Source organism: Anarrhichthys ocellatus, unplaced genomic scaffold (genome assembly GCF_004355925.1).
Source record: "Anarrhichthys ocellatus isolate YVR2014 unplaced genomic scaffold, GSC_Weel_1.0 scaffold1, whole genome shotgun sequence".
Classification (NCBI taxonomy): domain Eukaryota; kingdom Metazoa; phylum Chordata; class Actinopteri; order Perciformes; family Anarhichadidae; genus Anarrhichthys; species Anarrhichthys ocellatus.
The window spans coordinates 3,740,703-3,767,308 of record NW_022280031.1 but is presented as its reverse complement, the minus strand read 5'-3'; the positions used below and the strand labels follow the sequence as shown (position 1 = coordinate 3,767,308).

Sequence of the window (26,606 nt, the reverse complement as noted above, 5' to 3'; positions counted from 1 at the left end):
ATATACATACATACACACACACACACACACACATATATACACACACAGCAAAGTATTGTGTGCTGTGCATACAAAATACAGAAAATAAAGAATACCGAGTACATTAATAATCAATACTACCACAGTATAGAGAGACGATGTAATTCACCTTTTTAAAGCTAGTTTCTGTTTCACTTGCTTCAGCCAGACAATTGAATTTTCTACTGTGGATTGTTTTTACTGGGCTCCCAGCTGAACGTACTGTACATCTACTGCTGTGCTGAACAGGAAGAATTGAGCAGTTAGTCACTTCAACCAAGATGACACATGGGAGCTGTAGTTGTTGAAGGCTTTGTCATTTCATCTTTGTTAAAATGGCACGACTTAAATCTAACGCAGAGCACAGCAGTAGACACCAATTCAGCTTAAAATATGGACAGAAAGTTGTTTGTTTTTAGCTTTTCAGAAAGACAGATATTCCATATAAGATAGTGGAACAGAAGCTAATACAGCCTCTTGAGGAAATGAATGCTCAACTTTCACCACACATCATGGCTAATTTTAACGTGAAATCAACATTTGTCCACACTGGCGTGTCACAGTAGTTTTTCACATTAAACAACAACACAAAAGAAAGCAGATAAATGTTTTCTTTCACGTCCTGTTTTGGTCAGCAAACCCTAAAGCTGTGCTTGCATATCGACATTTTCTTAACATCGTCTTCCAAACTTTAGTGCCACAAAGCCCCCAATCAGGATTACATCATTTCAAAAGCTCAGTTTTCTTTTATACATTAAAATGCTTAATGTTTTCAGATTCAATCAGTCTGGATGCAGTTTTCAAAAAGCTACACTTTCAGGTCTCAAAAACATCAACTTAGCGTGGACGGAGAGCCAAAAGAGAAAAGGACTTTCAATCAAGCAAATAAACCAAACAGCTCTGCCTTTTATATATTTTTTAACCACCACCGAGGCATGCCTTGTATTCCTCTGTCACTTCAATATATGAGAGTGCCGATGAGACGGATGTTCTGACTTTTTCCTGATTCAAGCTGGAACGCTTCTCACAGCCCTCTCTAAACATTCTGACAGTTCACTATTTTGACGCTTGATGAATGCTCACTTGTTTTACAGCTGCAGTTATTGTAAGTCACGGCGATAAGAGCTTCTGCTAAACGCTTAAACTGTGAGCAGCTGCTGGAGCAGGAAACCACCATTAATGTGCAGACTGTGGAGCGATGATGACGAGTGGAGGAACCAGGGCGAGGACACACAACACAGCTGGCTGCTCCCCACTGATTAGCCTGACCTTTTATGAATGCATTGTGGGAAATAAACAAGCTCGAAGATTACCTGGCCAGAGAGACTTCAACTGGCCATACATCACATCAACAGGCAATTTAGGAGTTCTGGTGTTTAAAACGTCTAATGGGGATATCAATCACTGCGCAGGCCAAACCAGGGCAGTCATGCAAAACCTTTATTCACTTTCAACGGTGCGTTCTCCCCTTCCATACACAATCACAAAAACTGAATATGTTTCGCAAAGACATGTTGGGTAATTTGACACCATTTCTCTAATCCCAAAGCTAAAACTAGACTGAGATTGAGCGTGACTATCGATCATCTCCGGTCCCTCTCATTTAGACAAAAGAGGTATTTAACAGGTAAACATCTTCAGGCTCCTTCCCCCCCCTTCCAGCGACCTGTTATCTCAGAGAGCGGGTCAGACCTGAGTCTGGCCCATTGGGAGCTGTAAAGGAGGACTCCTATCAGCAGCAGCTCTAATTAAATCATCAGCAGCAAATCACGGACGCAGGGAATTACAGGAGATTACAGCCCCGGTCCGGCCCTGCCCAACCCCCAGAGAACAATGGCTGTAATCCGTCTTAATTCCCCAGCTAATCAAGCAACGCAGGGCTCATAGCCTCATGGCTGGGTACAGCAGTTCACATCCACCAGGATATCAAACTGACAAGAGACGAAACTATAAAGCAGAGAACCCTTAATAATGCGACCACTCATGTGGATTTTTAACATTTACTAAAATCTGAAATTGTCTCGGTACAAAAGCAATCTTCCTCAGACTCTCATTTCATATTCACCACTTTTTAAAAGGCTATTCTACCTCTGAGAGAGAGAAAGTAACATCTTTCTCTGGTCTTTTTCCTTTAATGAAATCTTTATAGCGTTGTCACTGGTGTGCAGGCAGCTCTCCCTGCTGATCTGCCTCCCTTTAGGGAGGCCCGAGCTCAGCATTAAGCCTCACTTTAAGGACAGCACTTCCCCTTTCATCCAGTGCGATGACCATTACATCTCTCCACCGTGGATCCTTCCTCTCCGGCCTGCCAGACCAGTTACGACACCCTCAGCACCGCTGTGACCGACAGGTTCAACTGGCAGACACGTACATGTTCCACTAATGACATCATACAACCGGTACAATGCATTGATTCACAATGAATCACGGAAAGAATCACATGTGGGAGCTTGTGTATTTCAACAGAAATCGTAAGACACTTCTGCAGAACACACGCCTCTTCAGGTGTTGCTATTTTTGAGGTTGTGCAAGTGAATTTCTAAAACGAATGCCTTTCGGCTATTTGACTCTTATGTGACTTTTACCCTTTTAAATAAGAGAGAAGATATGGAGACTAAAAACATAAAATCTGGAAAGTGGTATTGCGGCGAAAGATAAATGTATTAGATGGAAAAGAAAGATGGCAACAAGAACTGGCACAAATCAAAATCTATTTCATTATTAGCACTAATTTTACTTCAAACTTGTTGGAGAGAATAAGTGGTTATGATTAAAAAAGCTTCAAGAGCTTCTTAAGACGCCGTTAGCTATCTACAGGCAGGTGTGGACTTACTGGTTAGTCTAAGAGTATCATTAGTTTATATGCTTTTGAGAAACAGCTGTTAAGCTTTTACGATCATCTTAACCTTAAATTACTAGAAAACGGAGCTGTATTCTCTTTACAGTACGCGGCTGTAGAACATCTTTAATGGGCCCGTTTCCTGCCCCCTATCAAAACTACTACATGTCAAACTGCAAAAACTGACTCCTCTGTGCGGAAAGCAGACATAAACATTTGTAATGCACAACAGATGTATCGGCATCTGACTCGCTTAACTAAAGCCAGCGTGATCATGTAAACAAGACAAAATGTCACGAGTGTGTGGCTCGACTTTCTCCAACCAATGCAGCCGTTTATCTGCTGATCAGACAACAGCACGGGCTGAAGTAAACATGCAGATCCGCTCCGTTCTGCCTCGAGCATCATCAGTGGAATCAGTAGTAAGTGCAAAACAAGCCACTGCCTCTCTCTGGACGAGGACAATATGCCAGCACTCCTCTGATGGAAACATAACTGTTCTGTCTTTTCCCCTCATGGCTCCATTTCCGCATGAACGCAGTCTCTCTCTCTGCCACACCACCCTGACTGACCGCCAAGCTGGACAAATCTGTTTAGTTGGGGGTGGGAGGGTGGCGGTGACTGGGAAATAGCTTTCCCAAAAGGATTGGTGACCAAACAAGACCATTGGCTTTTACTAAAGCACATACCTTCGAAACAAGAAGATTACCGAGAGAGAAGACGGCACACAGGAGAGAGAGAGAAACAAAAGAGAAAGAAAGCGAAATGGAGCTGCTAGAGAGAAAGGAGAGCAGTCTGAGGCGAGCCACAGGGGAGATGGCAGCCGTGGGTGCCCTTGAAATTGCCTGACTCATTACTGCAGCAGCACGGCCATGCGTGGTGATGGCAGGCTCGGAGAGAGAGAGCTCTCGGCTGGGCTGTGACAGTCAGAGAGTGAAAGACAGCCATGTTTTTAAAACCCACCAGAGGAACTCTTCAAAAGGATGCTCGTTCTTCCTTTCTCCAAACACCAACCCCTGCGATACAGCGAGGCAGGCGAGAACAATACAATACGTTTTCATGATTAACCCCCCCTGTTTGTTGTCTGACAGGGAGGGAAGAAGTAGGTGTGAGAACGCCGTTAATAGAGGACAGCACACAGGTGCATCTGGACACTTTGAGTGACAGGTCTGTGTGGGCGACTCAACACCACTAATCATTTAATTCTTCTTCAGCTGCGTGGGCTTGAGACCAGCATTACTGCACAGCTGCTATACCATCTATACTCTGTGGAACAAAGTTAAGCCCCCCCCAAATATGCATGTATAACCAGGGGTTGCAGTCTTACTTCCTTTCTTATCTGGTCTTACATCGCTGTCAAGTAGAGCGGAAACACGTCCGAGGGCAAGCAGACAGCTGGATGGGTCCGTCTAGCTCTGCTGTACTGCGGTCGCATACGGCCCGCTGACAGCCTCCATCATCACAATTAAGGCACGGCGGCTGCTGTGGCTTCCACTTTGTCCTCCGCAGCAGTTGACTGCCAACTTTAGGTCACAGTGGGTGCGATAATAAGTGCGCAGCTTCGTCCAGCTTCAATCAAGGTTACAGCGTCCAGCCAACCTCTATTTAAGATGGCGCCAGCGCTCCAAGTGTAGCACGACTGAGGGAGGGATGTAATCTCATCACCATTAAGCATGCAGCCTAAAAGAAAAAAAGGACATTATCTCCCAGAGCACAGAGCACGTACTGTACTGGGTAAGAGATGCGGCTCTGTAGATAAGAAGTCTGGCTCTCTGGTTCTAACCTCATTCAATAAGTTCAAAGTAAGACAGACGGCATAAAAATAACCGCACAACAAAACAACAGAGGATTAAAATGATGAGACTGCTTAAGAATCTGGAGATTGAGAGGGCTGATTGTGGCTCAGTTTAATGTTTCAGTTCAAGAAGATTTGATTTTATTGTTAATTGAGATTTTGCATTTAGAGTGCTTTCTGCTCCTGAACATAATGTTTAAATGGTGTTTAATGCCGTTCCAATATGACTGCTGGAATAAAACCCCTAATCAGAATGCATTAGTTCCCTGTGAAACCTACGCTCCCTGACGCGAATGACAAATCCTCCTCCAACCCACCTTTAATGTCTATATGTTAAGAAACATCGAGCAAGCGAGCAGTTATGTGTCGGGTGACTGTTTGCCAGATGTGCGTGTGTCAACCTGCAACGGCCGTGCGCTGGGTGTGTTTGTGCGGTACAGATTTGGCCCGCAGGAGTGTTTACAGGAGGAAAAGGATGCAAAATCAGCAGGAGGTAAAGCTCTCAACTCAGCAACAAGACTCGGGGCCGGAGGTCAGCAGAGCGACACGCCAGGCTAAGAAGATTACAGGCCCGGCCTCGTCAGTGGACACCGGCCAGCCGAACACACTGTGGACACGCAGTCGACAGCAGTGGTGCCATGACGTAACAGGAGTGCGTACATCTAAAACCTTTTGGGAATCTGGTCCGTTTGAGTGAATCAAATCAAAAGGCTTTGGTGCTGAAATGTGTTGTGAAAGTGAATTACAGCTTATGTAAAATATAAGCCATGAATGATAAACACACGTGAGATGACGTATCGACAGCGATGACATTTAGCACCAAAAGAAATTGAAACAATCGGGGCCGACACGCGGCAGTTCTGGATCACGACAGACTACGTTATGATTCGGTGTTTCATCATGGTGGCCCATCCTAGGGCTTAGTTCATGTTTGCGTACTGTGGATGTTGAAATGTGATTTTGTTATCCTAGTGACTAATCGTGAAACACACTAATGATCAGTGTTCTGATATCTGAAGAGAGATGGGTTACAAACAACAAGGCGATGTGTGTGTCATCCCGCTGATCTAGCGGATGACGTAGAGAGAGGATGACGTAACTTAAGAGCAAACACTGCTGGGGAAATGGACAGCAACGGTGAACAATTATTACTCAGACATCAGGGTTTGTTTGGTGGGTTTTCCCCACAGAACAAAATCATGACTCTTTACAGAGTATCTGGCAAATTGAAAGCAGACCGCACAAGTTCTCGTCCCCGTCTTTGTGAGCGAGTCACAGCTGTGCAGAGCCACGCAAATGATGAGTTATATCACGCTAACGGAGGCAGAGGAGTAAGCATCGTAGAATTAGAGACAACTCTCGCCAATCCCGAATGCCATGCGCCAAAGTGTTTAACAAAAACAAGCTTTGGCTCTCGCCCTACCAAAACCTTTACACCCAACAAAAACTCTTGAGATTCATTTTAAAGGAGGTCACCATGCTGGCACGGCATGCGCCCCTCTGGCCCAGATAGTCAAAACTCTGGGGCTGATTGCTGCTGCACTTTAACACATCCTCGCCATGTTGTTTTGGCACTTTAGTTAAGCATTGTCGAGCCTGACGCTAAAAGGGAAGTTTGCGCCCCGCAGGCGCAGCTCTCACACATTTGTTTCCATCTGACACACGGCTCCTGTCGGCTCCGGGAGGGAAAAAGAAAGGATAAGTAAACTTGTAAGTAAGAAGTAATGATTATATGGGCTCCTTGTTCTGATGTTTGCGTTCGCCTAGTGAAATGACGAGACATTGCGTAACAAACCACCCCACTTGTAGATCTCAAAAGGAGAGCGTGCCAAGCTCGTCGTGGGACGGGGTTGTTTCCGACGGGGCCTCTGTGTGCTCATACTCTCTTTCAGTATTGTAGATCTGGGAAGCCTCCAAAGCTCCTGCCAGAATACAGAATGCCAGAACGCTGCCTTGAAAAGAGCTCCAAGCAGAGGGACAAGCTGGTGTCCAAGAAAAGAGAAGCATCTTGTGCTGGGCCTAATTACTTCTGCTCCAAGATTACACGGTTTTGACCTTTCTCAGGCTTCCAGTGCAGAGCCTGATTGGAAATCAAGGAGGAGAGCATTGATGTTCACAGCGCTGGCAATTACATTCAATGCAGAACACAGGAGGGCACCGCTGTAGCTCTATACTACCCACCAACAGTCTCTCTAACTTTACATGTATTCTACTTATTTAACTCGTCTTTTGTTTTAATTCTCTCCTCACAAATACCTCAATTGAGTTAACAGGTTGTAATCAAGAAAACAATCCTAAAAACTAATAATATTTAAAAGCAATTGATATTAATCCTCCTAATTAAGACTGAATTGACATTTTGTTTCACTCAGTTATGTGCCGATTATCATTTATCTTTTTATGACGCCTGAACAGATTCAGGCTTTATTCATTGTGCCATTTGTTTAGACGCAGGAGTCAGAACAGCAGAGTAAAGAAATATGACAACAAAAATCACAGAAAAATAAGATCAGATAGCTAAAGAAGATAACAAAAAAAGCTAGCAAGTGTAAATGATTAGAAACACTATGCGATAATATACAAATACACAAGAGCAGTACAGAGGAAGTAAGGGTGTGTGTGATGGGTCATATATTCATAGTGTAAAAAGATACCGCTACTGTAGCTGGTAAAGAAGTAAATCCAGTGTAATCAGTAGTTTAGATAATAACCAAGAAAAGTATTAAACTTCAGTCAACGTGAAAGCTGCAGTAACACGTGTTAGCTACACTTCACATTGCTATTTCTCCGGCTCCGGCAAAGAAAGACAAGGACCTGATTCTTCATCCAGTTTACAAAACCCTGATTGGCTTTGTCGGTTTTTCCAACGGCTGTCAATCCGGCCAACACCAGACCGTAGACATCTCTGAAAAATCTTTTGGCCATTCAATAAATGACAAAACGTCCATTAATTCTGTCTCGCTACTCTGCATCAGATTGAGTTTATGGTTCAGCTGCAGTCTCCACATGATCCTGTGCTTACGGATTCACAGCAGTGAGAGCGCATTGAGCTTGCCGGGTGTCAAAGATACCTCTTACACCCTCCTGAAAGTGTGAGTGTAATGAATAGTCAATCTCATTGATACAGTCTCTCTGCAGCAAGGGAGGACTTCTAAAGCAACACTCAAAGTTACAACGTCTGTGGCATTTTAAAAAATGTAGGCTTGTGGCGAAGACGATCGTGTAGCATTAAACTCAATGTTATGAATCATCAAAACTGTGAAACTAAAGCAGAGATTATGTTAGGGTGACATCCAATGAGTGTCGCTGCAACAGGAGAGTGTAATCCCTTCAAAACTGCATAGCTGAGTGTCAACAATCCACACTTTGGTCTGTTTCTTATCATAACGTTCACCTTGCTATCTGCCAAGAAGACAGCAAGGTGAACGATTACATTAAATGGAGCAAATCTCAATATCTACATGGGTAACAGCGGACTGAAGGAATGAGAGAGACCTTTAAACAAGACTGGAATGTGTTGCTTTGCATACTGGAGCAGAGAAGGAACAGGATTAGGAGCTTTGTTTCACAGTTATTGGATTTTGGCTCTGTGGGAATGGAATTATCCCAAACACAGAGAGGAAAGCGAACGCTGAGCTGCTCCTGTTAATGTGGAAAATATGACTCGGTGTCAACACATACGACATGTTAACATAAGCTTCATAAGTGAGCTCACATCTACAAAGTCACTGTCAAGAGAAATATTACTGATCTGAACTTCATGGGATCAGTTTTACACGTTACATCTGTCGGTGCACTCACATGTCAAAATCCCTTCACTGAGACATACCACAATACTTCCAATGTACACATTGGAAACACTCAGAACAATATGACAATACTATCAAGTGCAGTGCATCCACATCATCAGTGTTGCATTTTTTGTTGTTCAATGTGTGAAATTTATTTAAACCGGGATTTAAATGATCAGGTTTTACATTTATTCACTTTATTTCAGAGACGGAATGAAACCCAACTGAACTCACCGATGTGCCAGGTAATGTGGGCATCGGCAAGGGAAAAGTAAATGAGATACGTTTCACTCCCGAGCACCTATTGGACCCAAACTACTCCTGGGCAAAGCACAAAATCCCTAAACGGCTTCAGTGAAGCTGCTCTGTGGCAGGAGAGGATTGAGAATGAACTGTCTGGGCAGCTCCTGCGGGGCGAACGAGTGCAACTGCCTGAATGTGGCGCAGAGTGCTGATGGGTTCTAAGAAAATGCCATCCTCTGCCTCGCTAATGAGCTGTCAAAGAGTGCGAGCGCCACAACTGACCTGTATCTCCTCGTAGGCCTCGTCGATAGTCGTCACTTGGTGCTGCTCGTGCAGCGCCGGCTCGTCGCAGAAGAAGCACACCAGGCTTTTGTCGGTGAGGCAGAAGAGCTTGACCTTCTCGTGGTCCTTGCAGGGGTAGGAGCTCCGCTGAGCGTTGAGGATGGCGTCCAGCGGGAAGGCCGAGTAGCGCTCCACAATGTTGGACAACTTGAGACTCGGTGAGAGCAGGGGATCGGTGAAGGTCCTCCGGCACTCGGGACAGTCCCGCACTCCGTGAAGCTCCTGCCTGCTCCAGTGCTCGGTGATGCAGCTTCTGCAGAAGTAGTGCTCGCACCCAAAGCTGACGGGGTCCTGGTAGATGCTGAGGCAGATGGAACAGAGGAGCTCGTCCTTCAAGCAGCAAGCCATTTGCAAAGACGGAGACCGATCGGCATCGACAGGGGCAATGCTCCGGGGCTGAGTGTACTTTGGTTTAATCTGCAGGTGAGTGGTTCACTGCCATGTGATGATGCCGAGATCTTCAGAAACCTTTATTCTGTCTGTTGAAATATGGCAAACAAAAACAATAAGGGGCCATTAATCTCAAATGATGTATTTACAACAAACAAATGATTAACAGGGCAGATTCTCTTGGTTACACATTAACGAAACACACTTCAATGAGAGCCAGTGAAACATCGAACGTCTCTCTAAGGGATTCCAGTGGGCTGTCATAGCTGGCTGGCACTTTTTAAGCAAAAATGCCAACAAATTCACAGGTTACACCTTCTCAAATGTTAATATTTGCTAGTTTTCACAGCTTTTTTTATAATTCAACATCTTTTGGACCGTTTTTGACTGTTGGACGAACAAAACAACTAGATGGAAGATGTCCCTTGAGCTCTGGGAAAATTAGATTTTTCAACTTTCTGACATTTTCCAGACCAAACGATTCATGGCTTGAGAAAACAATCAGCAGATTAATGGATAATCAAAAGAGTTGTCGCCCTGTTTGGAAGCACTTTTACTTAAAATAAGTGTCAAGTGCACAAGCTAATATCAGAAGTACCAGGTTGCTCTTTTAACCTCTTACTTTCTTACCAAAAACAACTAAATTGTAACGTAATTCCATTTAGCTTTCTCAAGAGAGCAGATGTAATCTAGTCTTCACTTTGTTAGCTCCCTCCTTACTTGAGGAAACACCTGAATATGTTGATACTTTTATCTAAATACTTCTCCACCTGGCTACATCCTTTCCCACTCTCATTGTGGAGGAACTGTCTCCACCAGCCAACAAGGAAACAGGGAAACACCTGCAGCGGTGTTATTTCCGCTGCTGTCTTCCTCCCACCCCGTTGTTAACAAGCTTCCTTTTAAATTCCCATTATTAGGAGATATCCAACCGCCCGGACTGAGCTTCTTTTTTTTTTTTTTTTTTTTACTTCTTACCATCTACAACAAACTGTCGAGACAACACTTGTGTTGTAACTTTGCATACAGGCTATTTTAATTGGCTTGCTCTACATTTGCTTGCAAGCTGGATTTTGTAAACATACCCGACCAGGACCACGACACTACACCGGGAGGATGTGAGGGGACAGAGACACGAAATGGGGCCAAACTAATTTAATAAGCTACATATTAAAAAGGGGGTGAACAGGTGAGGGGTGAAGGTATCTACATGTGTCAATACATAAGCGAAGAAATTAATAGGAATGAAGAAAGACTCAACTCACCGACTTCTTTCCAGCAACATCGGCGGCTCCAATGCGAGTGTCTTTCAGGAAGGAGAGCAGCTCACAGCGGCAACAGACGCAACCAACTGTATCGATCGATGGGGGTGTTATCAAACGTAATATTTAAAGGATTACAGCTGTTCATCGATAAATACCTTACAAGAGGGAAAGTCAAAAGGAATAGAACTAGATTTGTGTTAAATTTAGGATCATGAGTGATTTGATTAAGGGATACGAGGCTTAATAAATGACAACATAAAGTTTAACTCCCTCCATTAATGGAGTGGCTCAGACTTCCTCACCTCGCGCTTAGCATCGCTGCTTAGCTACCATGATTACAACAAATAAACACGCTAAAATACACGAACTGTTACTGGATTTGTATAAGAAGCTGTTTGGCTTTTAAACAAATAAAATAAGTGTGTAGAAGTTGCTATAAAAATGTACTGTCACTGTTGACTGAAACGCGTTTTATGAGCCGGCTTCCACAGGCTGCAGTGTCAACCTTCAACCAGCAGGTGTCAGGAGAAAACACCTTATTGTTCCAGTACAGGTGGAGGCTCCTTCATGAGAGGTTTGAGAGAATCACGTTAGTATGTGTTGTAAAATCTTTTAATCTTTGCCCAGCTATTGTGAGTCCCAAAACCTTATACTTTATATTAAGACGCCACTACATTTCAAATTGCAATATTGTACAATTAACTCCACTACAATTTTGTAAAGATGTATTTGCTTTGCCTATTATTATGTTGGGTACAAAATATTGTATGAACTAAAATAAAGTATAATGCATTCTTATAATAAAATTAGCCACAAGTATACATAAGGCAGTTAGAATTGGCTCCACAATGACAAGCTACAACATGAAAATGTTGCTTCCACAGTGATGCATCAGTATAGTTGTGTTATAATACAGTCATAACTCAAAACAGACAGCCTTTCAGCTGTCTAATGAGTATTTCTTACTTGTGAAGTACATTTAATTCACTTAATTTATTATGTCTTTATAAGTAAGATTATGACTGCAGGACCTGTGTTCGAGTATTCTTTACACATACTCATTAACTTTTACAAAAGATCTAAATATTGTTATATGGGAAAGGTTGGAGGTCGGGATTACATTTTACTCTCTTGTAAAGATATGTTAGTTACCTTATGATGACTGGAGACTGCAGATCATAATTTATATCCCTTTTAATTTACTACTACTTGTATTTTCACGACATCACTCAAGGAAAGACAATATTTACATCTTTATTTACTGTATATACATATATAAACACACAGTGACAGTTCATGGGTTTGATATGGAAATAGAAGGTTTAAGCTAGTCTGGTTGTCCTCATAATAAGAAACTTGCTATGAAATGCAACTTGTTTCCAGTCAGATGTTTTCAATGTTCTATCACAAACAAATTGATGTATCAGTCTTTCACGCAGGTGCACTGCAGCTTTCACTCTCCTGCACTGACATCAGTGATTGTTTGCCGGCTTCTTGATGCGGGATGCTAAATGACTCCTCTTCCTCTCCAAAGGGGAGTTTAGAGTCAACTTGTATCGAGTCTGTGGGCGTGACAGACGGTGTCCCACAAGACCTGTTTTCAATGTGGAAAGTGATGTTGACGTTGACGTGGGGGCTGGTGGTCACGGGGCTGATGACCTGTGGGCTGGTGGGCTGAGAGGAGGACTGTGTAAGGATGCTGGGCTGCGGGGGTACAGTCTCTGTATTGGAAAGTAAAGTCATGGGCTCCGACAGGGCAGAGTGTGGATTGTGAAGAGCCATGGTGGATTGCAAAGGGCCGATGGACTCCTGGCTGCTAGAACCGTCTGTTCGGGTCAAAGTTTCAGTGTTGTTACTGCACTGACTGTGGTCACTGCAGGCTTCCCCTCTCTGCAGCAGACACTGTTGTTCTGGTGAGGGTACTGTGATATAATTCAGCTGGGTTTGCCTAAAATAACCCTGATTGATCTGCAGTAGAAAGACAGAAAGAGGTTGATTCTCAGTATTCTTTACAGATACAACTATATTTAAAGGTTGTCAAGAAAAAGAAAAATGCGGAAGACTCACTTTATCACCACTCTCACAATTTGCATTTGCGTCTAGTTGAGGATTAAATCCTTCTTCATCTGTGCAAAAAAAGCAATGTGAACCATTAGTAAGGTAGTGAAAATTTGAAACAAACGATGAGGTTTCCTGATGAAGATGTTGACAAATATAGGTCATTATCATTCAAGTTGAAGATCAAAATAATGTAGATATAAATCATAGCTTTCCCACAAAACAAGAACACGATTAATTGACTCTTTTTTTACAGGATGCAGTTACCTTTCTTCCAGACTGGTTTACAAAGGCACAGCAGGATGATAACGATGACAAAGAGTAAAAACCCAATGACACCGGCAATGACTGCAGCTAAGAAAGAGGTAAACAGAAACAAAACAGGGAGGCAGAAGGAGAGAGATGACACATTGATTAGACCTCATAGTTTTCTCACGATGACTGAGAAACGATGGCTGAGAAACACAGAATCAGTTACCGTACCCAGTGTACTGTCGGGCATTGTGCCTGGTGGCGGGGGTTTTGTCGAAGAGTTGAACACCGTCTCTGTAAAAGACGGGCTAACAGACAGTGTGGTGTCTGTCGGTCGACGCAGAGTGTTGGAGTCTGAGGTTGCTGAGACTGTGCTCCTCACTGTGGTCCTCGCTGTGCTCATCGTGATTGTAGTCGTGAACACAAGCTCAGTGGGAGGCCCTTGTGTTGAGGTTTGAGGCAACGTGTTGGACATATACGCCTCAGGTTCACACACGGTGTCCGAGGTAGTGTTGCCATTTTTGACAACGACCCCCCCATGACAGCTGGGGAGAAACAGAGCGAGAGATCAAAGATCTGAGCTTCAAACAGCTGCGTACAGATGTGACTTTATGCTTCACTCACTCAGTGTGGGGCAGACAGCGGTCTGTGGAAGAGACTGTGTCAGAGAACTTCCCACTGGGGCACCGTTCACACCTCACATCAGCGTTGACTGTCCCTGAGAACAACACCCAAACATGTTGCCATTTACTAACATTTCACTGTAAAAACATTTCAAACTGTAAACATGTTCTTGACATTTGTAATTTTGCAATAAATGTAATTGAATATCAATGCGTTAATATCTAAATTAAAATATATATATATATATGTATTTTATGGTAAACACACAAACAATTGAAAAATAGCAGTTGCTGTACCTGGCACAGACACTCCATAACCGAGTTTGCATTTCCTGTAACGTCCACACGCTGAACAGAACGGGTCATCAAAGTCCATGATGCAATACATCCCAGGTTGGCACACACATCTTGACCTTGCAGTAGAGGAGCAGCTCTGAACTTCCTGCAGACCTTTGGCTGGTTGTATGTAGAAAATAATGTTTTACTTACAGGAACAATTATGTGTTAAAACATAAAGCAAAACAATAAGTATTTTTTAAAATTGCATTCTTAACAGTGCAGCTCCTGACCGTCTTTGCACTTGGGACAGGAGAAGCAGTTGTCAGCGTAGTTCCAGCTGTCCAAGTACAGGCCTGTTGGGCATTGTCCACACACCGTCTCAGTAGTTTTAGAGCATTCTTGTATCTGCCGATGTCCTGTTAGAACATATATATGAATGAAAACCCTCTTGTTAGTTGTCTTTAAATGCCTTTTATAACAGCACGCAAGCATTGTAACTCCAAAATTTCCACCAATAGACAAAAAGTGTGAAGATTAAAAGATACATTTCATATTATTCCTCATACATTTTCACTGTGCATCACAGTACCATGCCGTTGATGTTGGTTTGATTAAAACACATCACATATTCACGCCTAAAATAGTGTTGTTAATCACAGTCCAAAATGAAATGGTGATACAGACACAGAATACTTACATGCAGTTTATGTCGTGGGAGGTAACTGATTACTATTTTTTAATAATGACCAGTTTTTATAGCCCAAATCTTTATAAGAAGATTGAGATGGTGTGGCGAGAACAGATTAAATGAAAACACTTCATAGAACGTGTCTATACTAATTACAATACATTCGACAATGTGTCTCGATTCCTGCTCCTCATGAGCTGCAACGTTGCAAAGCTGCGAGGTGAAACACTTGTGCATCATGAGCTACACCTGTATCCTACTTCTTTGTGGAGTGACAGGTTATTTTACATTATAACAAAAACAGCCCTGTTCACGATTAGCACTATACAGTATAGTTGATCTTGGAGGCTATTAGGCTAATGTTAGCAGCTTTGTCCTGCTCTATTGGATTTGAAGTTTACACTCCAGCAATCACAACAACATTACCCAAGATAGTGTTACATGTGGCGAATTGGTTAGTCCTCATCCTAAAGGCCTGTCTCTAACATTTTAAGTAAAACATGCTGTTTGAGTATACGAACAAACAGCATTAGGTTAGATCAAAACGATTAGATAGATTTATATCAAACATCTAACAAATAATAAGAAAACATGACAACCCAGTCATGAAGCTAACATTAGCTTAATCAGCTATTTGGCTGATAAAATCTGCTGATGATAGTTGTCATTTTAGACAATAAAATCAACGATAAGCTGCTTTTGTCCTCCTCTGTCTGAAATCATAGGACCCTGTGTTGTGAGAGCAGCATCTGACAGGCAAAGGAGGGATGGGGCTTAGCAAACTACACTGCATGGGGCATTTGACACTTAAAAAATGTACTTTTCTTTGGTGGACAAAGTATGTTTAAGTGACACTATTTTGTAACTTATGTCGTGCAATTTCTCATCAATTATCAACTTACACACATGTACTGATACTGTGTGAGATTGACCAATTATCGGTCTAGCCCTACTTTAAACAAATGTACACAAAACACTTGCTTCATGTAGTCTCTTCGGATGAAACAAGGAAAGTGATGAATGTCTTGAGCTACTGTAGGTGTTAAAATGTCACACCTCCACGCCCAGGCTTTTACTAACACGTTTTCACAGCCTGTGTCACCAAATAACCTTTTGTGTTCTTCACCGAAGCAGCTTTGTCTTTCAGTACAGCGTTGAGTATTGAGTATTTTTTAGAAACTTTACAAATTGCAGTCCGGGCTGTGTATACAGGACATCACTTACCAGGGGGGCATTTCTTGCAGCATATATTTAAATCATCCAACGTGTACTCTGTTGTTGAGTTGAGACACTTTCCATTTGAGTCTGCCTGATAGGGCTGAGAGCAGACCTGTGGGAAAGACACAACACATAAGAGCAACTCATCTAGTGGTGTTCAGATGAGGAGAGCGAAAAACATTAAAGTCTTTTCTTGTAATGCTCTGACACAAAGCTGCATTAAGTCCGCTGGGGGGGGCTTTGAGCTTCCAGGTAACTAGTCATTTTGAAATGACCCATGGCCAACTTTGGTATCAGCCTGACATTTTTCCTGGTAGTAATTTAAAAAAATCTACAATAAAGTCATTGTTTGACAACAGTTAAACAGAACCAGTTAAAAATGAGCTTAAAGTAGTCACAGACCACCCACACCTGCGCCCACCTTTTCCCTTCTGGTAATGCTGTCGGCCTGGGCCGCAGGCATGGTCAAACAGGCAGCCATTGTTCTGAATTTGTAGAAGGTGCATTTCACCTCAACAGTATCTCTTCCTGTCTGCGGGGCCCTCTGAAATATGCACACATGCATCCATGCAGCTTCAGACATCCCAAAATATCACAAATAAAGCTGCTACTACATTACTGGTGTTCTGAAAAGTCACGACATAGTGCACAGTTGATGAGACACCTGTCCTGTGCATAAGAGTTGCAAGTGTCTCCCAGTGCCCTCCAATGACATGAAGAAGTTAGAATATGCTGACAGAATCAGTGTATTTCTCGTATAACAGGAAACAGAGGCGGCAAACTGGAAGCCCTCGGCAAACTTCTTTGTGACTTCTTCTGTGGTGTGACCACTGGTAGCACGGGATGTGATGACAAAGATAAACTTCTGTGAAGCTCCATGTTATTAATTACTGTCAGCTTATCGAAGAGAACATTCTGTTGTTTTCCGCTTTCTCCTGGCTGCATGCCTAAACAAACTCATCCTCTTCATAGAAATGCAAAAGGATGCCGGGCAACAGAAGACAGATCTGCTGCTGGTGTCCTAACAATGAGATATTCAGTCTGAAACTGCATCAGATGCCAAGCAATTGAAACCAAATATTCATACAGGTTCACCACAGTAAGACTTTCTACTGTAACCTTTTCCCACAGCAGACAAAACTGGCATGGATACAGAAAAGGAATGTTTTCAAAGAAATTAGAAGTTTTCCTCCCCCCCTCCCCCCTCCATGACGGGTGATAAAGTAAGTAAGACTAGAAACGTCTTTAAAAGATCAAATGCATTGATTTACATTTAAGATTTATGGCGCAAACATTGTTTTACACATATTTCAAAAGCTGATTTTTTAATTACTATGCCTGTTTAACTTCACACTTAGTTGAATAAATCCAAGCAAGTGAAATTTAATCTAACAATTCACTTTGTGTTGAAGCAGTACGCTGGTCAGCAGAAGAATGCGGACGCTGGCTGATAGCCAACCTGTCCAGAGTCCCTGATAAACACTGCAAACATGCACGACAGACCTACAGACACAAAACCTACCTTAAGAGTTTGAGCATTCAGCAGAACCAGCAGTACAAGTATGTCCTTCATTGCCTCTTTAAAGCAAACTGTAGCCTGTCAAGGATACAGCCAACAGCGTGTGCACTGATCATTTCAGAAAGGCGGGCCGGCAGTCTGTGCGCACAGCAACAATTTCCTTGAAGTCAGTCGAGAGTTTTGAGGAAGGAAATGGCCCGAGCCTACATTCACTGATTATTGACTGAGTTTGACAGAGTTTAGATGAGGTAGAACACTCATACTGTACTTCTACATGACAGACAGTAGAAGTCTATTATGTATATATATACACAGCATAAAATAAATACATTTATCTTTTCTTTTTTTTTTTACCTGCAGCTGATTAGAGGAAAAACACAGTCTGTAAAAAGTATTTACATCCCCCTTGGAAGTTGAATCAAAACAGATTAAATGTGACTTTTCGAAAAACAGTAAACTAATCTCCAGAAGGGGATTTTAATGAATTACCTGTTTGCATGAATAACCCCCTTTAACAGGACACACATCATGCATCCCGTTGGTTTTAGTAATCACATAACTAAATGGAGATCACCTGTGTACTCAAAGGGTTTCTCTCTGTAACGTTTGTTGATCTGCATCACTGGAAAAACCTACAGTGTACAGTAAACCTTTTAATGACCTGGTCCCACTACTGGAATTGAAAAGACAAAACCCCCCTACATTTATCATCTCGTCCCATCATTAATAAATTATTTTGAATAGTGTGAAGGCAGCAGAAAAATGAAACCATGTGAAAATGAGTTGACTTTCGATGCTGCTCCCGTGTGATTCGTGTCATTTGTGTGAATCGGTAGGAAATGAGCAGCACTGACAGGTAGTGAACAATGAAGCCCCTACCAAAACAGCAAGTGGACTCACTTGCTGTTTTTCTCTTTTTGTTCAGACGCAGTGGAGTTCAACAAAGCCCAGCTTGGTGTGCAACATCAACTGTAATAGGAATTGTTTTAGTCCGTGCTGTTGGGTTTCTACACTGTGGCAGGATGTATAGCTGATCGTTACATAATAAAATCTCATCTTTCTAGAGATGAGATTACTAGAGGCCCAGGTTAAGTTCTCTCTCGTGACTGCTAGTATTTGTCATTACTGGAGTGTCAATGAGCAAGGCACTGAAGCCTACGTCATCTCCAACTTTACTCTTTGAACTCCCTGTGGACACGTGGAAATAAAGTCATACAAAGCCACAAAGCTTAACTGTATTGTACTCTACCGACCGACTGCCTAGTTTAGTGCCCCGATGCCTCACTCTTTGTTCCTGTGTGAGACGTTGACATTTCACAATAAAGTTCCCCCTCCCACATTCTTAACATTCTCAAGTGCAACAGGAGCAGCCCAGTTATCCATTCTTATCTTGTTCTGTATTGTCTCTTGTAATTTTGAGGTGATTTTTTTTTTTTTTACTGTCATACCTTCAATGTTTAACTGGGTTGGTTGCTACAGCATAAAACGTGACCAGCAGAAATGAAACCTTTTTTATGATTTTTTTACTATCTACTTTGGCCTACTTTCAGGTTTACTGATCTTGTATACTGTACACTGCTGCTGCTGAGTAATTCCAAAAAGCACAGCATAATGGTTACGATTTTTATATAAGACTTGAAACTTACTTCAGGCAGATATGAACATTCTTTTTTTGCTGAAGTCACATCCTTGAATGCGTATTGCGTGGTGCAGATTTTTCACATCAGTCTGAAGAAAGCTATACTGAACTGAAGACAGTAAAGGCAGGCATGCTGTTCACAGTGAGTGATGCGTTATTGGTCTCATGTAAGCAAGTTTCAAATCCTGTTAATTTCTATACTGTGTGAAATGGGAACCAATGGCTGTCTGGAGGTAGAACAATGCATTGAACTCTATTCTGAGACAGTAGAGCATGCATTGAGAAAATGACTTTATTATTTATGATTTAAAGGAAGTAAAACTAAAACGTGAAAAAGAAACTGGTATGGCCATTATCTGCAGACTCGAGTATTTACCAGTGCAGTAAATCACCTGGATGATCTCCCTTTGATAATTACCACGTAAGCCCCATTTTATCATCTGATCACTGCTGAGTCTTCAGTGTTGGATAATAGTTTATTGATCTCTCACTAGGATGTTGTAGTTTCACGGTAAAAGCTGCAACTTTTAATAGCTGACCAATGAAAATGAGCAGAGCATAAGAATATGCATACCACATGGGTATTTGAAGATATGATGATGATGACATAATGAGTTTCAGAAGCAACATTTTCCTTCACAACTGTCTGTGGTAAAAATTCAAATGTAGTATCACAAAGCCTCATCTCACAGAAAGCTTCGCTCTCATGTCATGATGCCGACTCTGTTCTAAGATGACGATCTGCCTGCCAGAACACAGCACACGGCTCTGAGCAAGCCGTTTGTGCTACAACATCAAAGTATTGCAGCTACAACACTGACCAGGAACTCAAAACAAATAGATACGACTATATTCCTGTTGAACTTCACAACAAAACAAATAACAATAAAATTACATCTCCTTGTGCCCTCGAACATTTTTTTATACCGTCTAACTTTTTAAAATATGTTAGCCTGCAAGACTCAAACTGGAAACACTGAAGTGTCAACGCTGGCATTGCTTAAGTGTTTGACATTAAGTGTAGATGGTTGTGGTTTCCTGTGAATTGCATTGTACAGTTTGTACATCAGCCTCAGTGTTTTCTGTCCCACAGTCAGGATGAGTCAAAGGAAGTTAAAAACAGAAGTATGCATAAACCTGGGAGCCAAAGCACACAGCTGTAAAGGGCAACAGAGAGGATTCAAAATGACTTCCTCAATGTTGTGAAATTTACAAAGCAAAGTTGATTCTAAAACCGTCTCCATTGTGGCATAACACTATGAGCTCTTGCTTTATGTCCACGAGGCTGCCGACAGTCACATGTGAAGTCTAAATCTGTCCAAACTTTGTATTATTTGTTCAGATCAGGACAAATAAAATGCAAACTTCTGCAAGCATGAAATAGGCTGCTCTGTCGTGTACTCAATTATTCCCATGTAATTAAGCTGCCTGTTAATTAATCACATGCGGCATTTCATTCTATAACTCATTAAATTTCAAATGAATCTATTTAAGATTAGGCACAAATGTCAAAGCATTATCTTTTGAGATCACTGTTTGTTTCTTTCATGGAGAAAATCTAATTTTAACAGAAAAATTTAACAGAGAAATTAAAGAAAATATTACTGAAATAAAACATTGTCAAACTAAATACAACACAGAGACTGAAAACATGAGCACAGAAAAGGAAATAATTGTGGGTGGCGTCAAATGTCTCAGGAACCACGACTATCACCTCAAAATAGACCTTTGATTGCTCGTCAGTGCAAAGGGTGAAACATGCTTCCTAGTTTTCGTTTGGAAGAGAAGTGTTGGAAGTTGTGACGAACCAACCGGGACACATCTGAGATCTGGTCGGAGATCTTACCGGACACTTTGGCTGCACAGAAGTCCTGAAAAATATGAAAACCACCATATGAGAATTGTGCCATGTATGTCCTCACAAGATTCAACATTGACCTTTTTCTTTTCCACTGTTTTATAAAACATTAATAACAAGTGCATTACATGTAGATAAGCCAGTTCCAGGGTCTTACTATTGTGTATGCTGGTTCACTGTTATCTACTATAACATATCAAAATGTCTCCTGTGAAAAAGGTCAACAATATTTAAGTTTGAGATACAGTACGAGGCCTGCAGTGTGTCACCTCCAGTTCCTCGTTCTGTGACCCGGTGGAGCTCTTTATATTCAGACTGGTCCGCAGGTCGAGGCTGCTGGGCGGCGGCAGCGTGCTCTGGCCCGTGTTCGACCAGCCTGAGACACAGTGCTGGACAGGACCAGAGAGATGCATGAAGATCAGTACACTTAAAATGTGAAACTAAACATCAGGTTTACATGAAGATCTCAGAGGGTAAACGGCACAGCCAAGAAGTCATAAATGGTTATTCAGTGGGGTCCGTCACTCACCGATGGTAACCCCAAACTATCAGAAGGGTCAAAGCTGCATCGCCGATGAGCTTTGTACTTGTAGGGTGGCAGGAGGGTGGAGCGAGGGATGCTGACCCTTACAAAGAAAACAAAAAGAAAACTCATGAGACAAAAGACATGCTGCTACAGTCGTAAAATGTGGTGGTTTTAATGTAGCTTGACTAAAACTGATTGTTGATTGTATCTTAAAAACATGAAGGTAAAAAATGTGAAAGATTTGAAGTCCAACCCGACCCGTTTCTGCATTTTTGAACACAGACACACAATTTTGCCTCACTCACCACTCATATGATTTTGTTTTATGTTTTTGAATTGTTATGCAATAGCTGATACATTAGTCTTCCTCAAAAAGAGGAAGGGTGACTCCTGAGAATCCCCGAGGATACTGAACCCCACAGCCTTGGTACAGAGCCCTTTTATTCTGCTATAACGTGTTTAAATGAAATCAATAGGTACCAATATTTGACCGTGACATTCACAGAGGTACAAGTGAAGCCCGGGACAGGACTTGTTTCAGATTACAAGATGTAAATAACAAGGAAAAATAACACAGTATGAAATATCTCAGCCTCACTCAGGGGTTGAGTGCCCTTCTGTTCCTAAGGGCTCAGAAAAGGCAGTTTCAGTGAACACGATCAGTACCTGATGAGAGCCGGTTCAGCAGTAGTGTGGGGCTTGGAGGATTTGTGCTCTTTGCACACGGGGCAGCACTCCTGAGAGTGAAGTGGGACAGGAAACAGTCTGCTGTTAATCCTGTAAGAAAACGTACCTGAACAAAAAGATGAGGGAGCAGAGATGAGAATTGCGTCGTCAGCCATCATAAAAAGAAAAATGAGACGAGGCTATTCAAATAAACGACCCGTTTTACATTGATGAGTATCCGTGTTAGCCTCTGGACCGCTCCTGTCAGTGAGTAGCGGCACGGCTGAATGGTTCTCCTTAGGAAATCTATCAGGAAAGCAAATTAATAGTAATGCAATGAAGCCATCATCAATCACAGGCAAACCAGGCAATCAAAGGGGAAGCACTCACTCCGCTTGTGGGCTGTGGACACACTGGTCTCTATTGAGCGATCGAAACGTGTGCAGGTCATTGAAGAACTCGTCAGAGCGCTCTATCAAGGAGTCCTCGCCATCCAGGACTCCTTGGAAGGAACAAACATCACCTGTTAGGGCTCTATTAGACGGCTGTGTGTGTAAGACAGAACCAGGCAGACAGAGAGACCCAAAAGGCGTACCTGCTATCCAGTCATACCCGAGGAGTGGCTGCAAACGATGCCTGTCCGAGGCAGATGTCTCTTCACATTCATCAGACTGAAATGTGACTCGACTCCGAACCTGCCTCTACAAAAACAAACAAGTGGAGCAGAGTATTGTAGTTAACATGTTCTACTTAATTCACTACTTGTTGTTCCACCTGTGTCTCCTCCCAAACTCCCCAGGGCCATAGGTTCATAAAAAGCTTCAGTAAAAAGCCTCAGAATTATTATTTAACCATGCTCTGACAAAAGACTACTGTAGCTCATGTGAGTGAACGGAGCACGGTCAATGAGGAAAATATAGGAGATAGAACAATGATAATATTGGACTTTTAGACTCACAGTGCAATTGTTTGGCTTTAAATAAACTGAATCATGCTGATGGCCATTTTATTCTTATTTCAAGGTGTAAAACAAGACAGAGGTTTAGCTATAAACCCTTCCAGAGACAGGTCCACTGAGTTTCCAGCACACATGCGGGTGAGTAAACAGTGCTGCTTACCGTACAGGATATGTTTTCCTACCTGTTCTTTGCTGTGATTTACTAGACAGGACTCGGTTGTGGATGGGTCCATTTGCTGCAGCCTGCTGTGGACTAGAGGATGTCTGTTGCGGTCTTTGAACAGGCCTGATGGTGCTGTATGTTCAGCAGTCACTCTTCTGTATTTGGAGGTCAAAGACGGTGTTGAAATAGAGCTGCGGACGCCTGTTTGTCTCTCGCACGTATCTGATGGAGACACCGGGGGATCAGATGTATTTATCACATACACAACACAGGCTTGCGGTGAAATGTAACGTGATAAGCAAACCCTCCGTCTTCTCTTTGTGGTTTTATTTACCCGCAAATCTCACTGTAGGTCTGGCGAGTGCGGCCCGGGCAGGACCTCGGTCTCCATCGGTCAGGATCTCTGCTGGCTCCCTCCTCTCCTCAGCCTTGTCCTCTCTCTCCCTCCTCTCCTCTGCTTCGTCCTCTCTCTCCCTCCTCTCCTCAGTCTTGTCCTCTCTCTCCCTCCTCTCCTCTGCTTCGTCCTCTCTCTCCCTCCTCTCCTCTGCTTCGTCCTCTCTCTCCCTCCTCTCCGCAGCCTCGTCCTCTCTCTCCCTCTTGCGGCTCTGACTGCAGCCGCTGAGCCGCTCCAGTTTCTCTCGCTGCTGCTTCAACCGGTTCAATAAATCTCTGTTACGCTCTCGTAAAACGTCTACTCGGTCGGCGGAGGACATTTTTTTTAAATTACACGTTTAAATCACATTTATTTAGCTGAGAGGGAAAGAAAAAGCGGATGTTTCGTACTCTTTTGTGATTTAAACTGGGCTCCACCACCAGCTTCTTAACAACGCGTTGACAACAACGATGTGATTGGCTGTGAACCTTCTACCCGTCATGCTTTGCAACTGTCCAAGGTTTTATCTTAAAGGGACAGACACACATTTGATTTAAGCTACAGGACGTGATGTTGAACAACAGAGGGCGCTGTTTATTTAACTAGTGACACTGACTGGACACAGTTGAAGCTGGTCAGGACTACAGATTAGTTAATAGCACTGTTAAAGAACCACATTGTAAATCATATTCTATTCAAGCAGTCGTTTGGTGATCTATATTTTTCTTATTGCCTTCAAATTCCAACATTGGATTGAAGTATTGTGGCTGAAGCCTGATATAGTTTATATTTCTGTGCCACAGTGTTGTCCAGCAACCATTAAACATGGCAATGTGATTTACATTTTGTGTAGGAGCCAATGGGCTTGGGACTGAATGCCACAGACAGAGACACAGACTAAGTCGATGTTGGATTTAGTTCTATTATTGGATTTGGAAAATCGAAAATATATTACATTGACACCCTTATCCCTTACTGCTGTAAGTAAGGTCCTGCATTTTAAGTATAGTTGTCAGATCACATAGAATACATGAACATATTACATCAGATGATTAGATATTTTGTAGTAAAATCTGAATCTGCAGAGCTAAAAACAACCATTAAGGAAATGCAGTTGAATACAAAGTAGGCTACAATATTTTAGTCTGAAACATAGTGGAGTCGAGATCAAGTATATTGTACTTGAGTATAGCTTGGTTAAAATGTAAATTACGACTTACTCAATTACATTCCACCATTTGTTAATAACAAGAGCTGCTGAGTCTATGCACAAAATGACATTGTTTATTTATCATGCCAGGTCAAATGAATTCACAAAGCATTTTTCAACAATTTCAGCAAAAACTGAGCCTAACTAAATCTAACTAATAACTGAAGCAAAATAGTTAAATACTGTAATTCAGACTTAAACTCAAGGTAGGTATCATTAGGTAGAAAGAAGGACTGAACTTCAGGCCAGAAGTTTCAAAGAGGAAACTCCTACAATGACACCTGCAAGAGGTGCCAGGATAAAAATAATGAGCCCAGGAGTAACATGAAAGTATGAGTGGACATCTGCTCAGCCTGGTTTACATGATCAGTTGAGTTTAAAATTTTAAAGAGTTATGAGAATAAGTATTTAAAGTCATACTTGCTCAGATATATACAGCAATAGCGACAGACTATATATTATTCACTTGTTATCCACCATCAGAAGGCAATTTTAGGCTTTTTAACTTTCGTCAGTGCAGCCTGAATCTTACAGTCAGTGGCCACTTTATGATGAGGTGCACCAGTAAAATCGAATGCAAAGCAATGCAAAAGCTCACCCACAAAGATCATAATGTTCAGTTCTGATTGACACCGTCAGAGAGATGTTGTTTCCAGCAGTAACAGCTTGTGGCTCTTGTTTTCACCTTGTAAATCAGTGTGTGTGTGCGTTGTCATGGTTAAATGTGAGGCTACTGTAGCTGGAACTACCACAGAGGCGGATTTGAGTACTCTGTGTTTACATGTCTGTGGACAGATTTGTCGGCCATGAAACTTTACAGTTGTGTCAGATCTGTAGAGCTCAAAATGAAGATCAGGTTCAAAGATGGGTGTGGTCTAAGTGAGGGGGCTGGAAGTAGAGGGCGAGGAAGTGGGAAAAGGGCCCCTGGCCCAATTTGAGACCACAGCTGGTGTGATCACATCTCAAGATGGTCTCTAGTTTCACTATGTGTTTGTTGTGGAGGTTGAATTGAACTACATTATATTGGGAGGTGTTTTTAATATTTTGCACACCCAATTACAAACATAAGTTCTCGCTGATTTCCTTTATACAGTATAGGCTTTATGTTGGTTGGTGAATCAACATGTTGATTTTCTCCCCATTGTAGAGGACAACCTGTGCTTGTAGAAATGGCGACAGTGGAACGTATAGTTAGCCTCTGCTGGGTGGCTGGATGACATTAGTTTAGTTACATAAAACCTGTCCATCCGTGGTGGCACTAATGACAGTGTCGCAGGTGGTGCAGGGTCACAGCCATAATCGTATGCCTGATCCCCCGTGGAGCAAATGGTGTGGAACTGTGTGGGCGAGCTGCTGCTTAGTATTCCAGTCATGGCTCGTTTGCATTGAGAGACGTCCAGGCCAGTCCAGTATGATTAGTTGACCACAGTAGTGTGGAGTTGCACCCCATTATCATTAAACTGTGGCAGTCATGAAGTCATACACTCCTCCCTGTCTCTCTAATGACACCCCCCACTGTTGGGCTCCGAGCAATTACTGCCTGCCGCCAGAACGCTTCATCGTTCATTAGGCACAGATAGCGGACACATCAACAACAAAAACACAAGAAAAAAGTGGAATTACTCATATTTGTACTAAACAACAAAATTTCACCTAAGATCAATTATTTTGAGGAAATGAAAAGGTGTGTTATGGAAAAAGGTGCCAAAAATAATTGAAAAATAAATCACATCGATGAATATTTTTACATTTGTCTTGATATATTGTGTAGAGAGACGTGTCGTGTGTCTCTGTGTCCGGTCTTGTTCAGTGTAATTATATTGTATTGTTTGCCTTATATTGTACATTCATGGTACTAACAGTATAATCATTTTAAGAAACAACTAACTTTTT

General features: G+C 42.3%; 3 protein-coding genes across 4 annotated transcripts in view; all 3 read right to left on the bottom strand.

Moving 5' to 3' along the window:
* Nucleotides 1–9,376, bottom strand: part of trim62.1 (tripartite motif containing 62, tandem duplicate 1) — a 29,393-nt gene extending 20,017 nt beyond the window's left edge. The window contains exon 1 of the mRNA XM_031847138.1: nt 8,969–9,376. Coding sequence (XP_031702998.1) covers nt 8,969–9,376 — 408 coding nt within the window. The remainder of the gene's footprint in view (nt 1–8,968) is intronic.
* Nucleotides 9,377–11,921: 2,545 nt separating this feature from the next.
* tnfrsf1b (tumor necrosis factor receptor superfamily, member 1B) lies at nt 11,922–17,611 on the bottom strand. Of its 2 annotated transcripts, none has more exons than XM_031853209.1 (9): nt 17,324–17,611; nt 15,808–15,913; nt 14,186–14,311; nt 13,914–14,072; nt 13,618–13,711; nt 13,225–13,538; nt 13,009–13,095; nt 12,751–12,809; nt 11,922–12,651 (listed from the first exon to the last, which is right to left on the bottom strand). In XM_031853209.1, exons 1-9 carry the CDS (start codon nt 17,372–17,374, stop codon nt 12,115–12,117), a joined length of 1,533 nt encoding a protein of 510 aa, XP_031709069.1. In that variant the 5' UTR covers nt 17,375–17,611; the 3' UTR covers nt 11,922–12,114. The 2 variants fall into 2 exon arrangements, with proteins under 2 accessions (XP_031709069.1, XP_031709059.1); XM_031853199.1 differs by having other exon boundaries at nt 16,223–17,413.
* A 1,694-nt stretch (nt 17,612–19,305) lies between these two features.
* On the bottom strand, nt 19,306–26,086 carry miip (migration and invasion inhibitory protein). Its single transcript, XM_031847071.1, has 10 exons — nt 25,953–26,086; nt 23,465–23,601; nt 23,150–23,352; nt 22,605–22,710; nt 22,400–22,511; nt 22,236–22,315; nt 22,010–22,136; nt 21,347–21,443; nt 21,087–21,206; nt 19,306–20,830 (listed from the first exon to the last, which is right to left on the bottom strand). The coding sequence occupies exons 1-10, from the start codon at nt 26,084–26,086 to the stop codon at nt 20,699–20,701; spliced, it is 1,248 nt and encodes a 415-aa protein (XP_031702931.1). The 3' UTR covers nt 19,306–20,698.
* Nucleotides 26,087–26,606: the final 520 nt, after the last annotated feature.

What these genes read in the sequence shown, in the direction of transcription:
- miip (XM_031847071.1), bottom strand. Translation starts at nt 26,086, where the DNA reads ATGACTGGAATACTAAGCAGCAGCTCGCCCACACAGTTCCACACCATT. An exon ending in GTGCCACCACGGATGGACAG is followed by an intron (nt 23,602 to 25,952) that starts GTTTTATGTAAC and finishes GGAGAGGAGGGA; the next exon opens with GAGAGAGGACGAAGCAGAGG. An exon ending in ACCTACAGTGAGATTTGCGG is followed by an intron (nt 23,353 to 23,464) that starts GTAAATAAAACC and finishes TGTCTCCATCAG; the next exon opens with ATACGTGCGAGAGACAAACA.
- tnfrsf1b (XM_031853199.1), bottom strand. Translation starts at nt 16,384, where the DNA reads ATGTCTGAAGCTGCATGGATGCATGTGTGCATATTTCAGAGGGCCCCG. An exon ending in CTGTCCCAAGTGCAAAGACG is followed by an intron (nt 14,073 to 14,185) that starts GTCAGGAGCTGC and finishes ACATACAACCAG; the next exon opens with CCAAAGGTCTGCAGGAAGTT. An exon ending in CGCTGTCTGCCCCACACTGA is followed by an intron (nt 13,539 to 13,617) that starts GTGAGTGAAGCA and finishes GTTTCTCCCCAG; the next exon opens with CTGTCATGGGGGGGTCGTTG.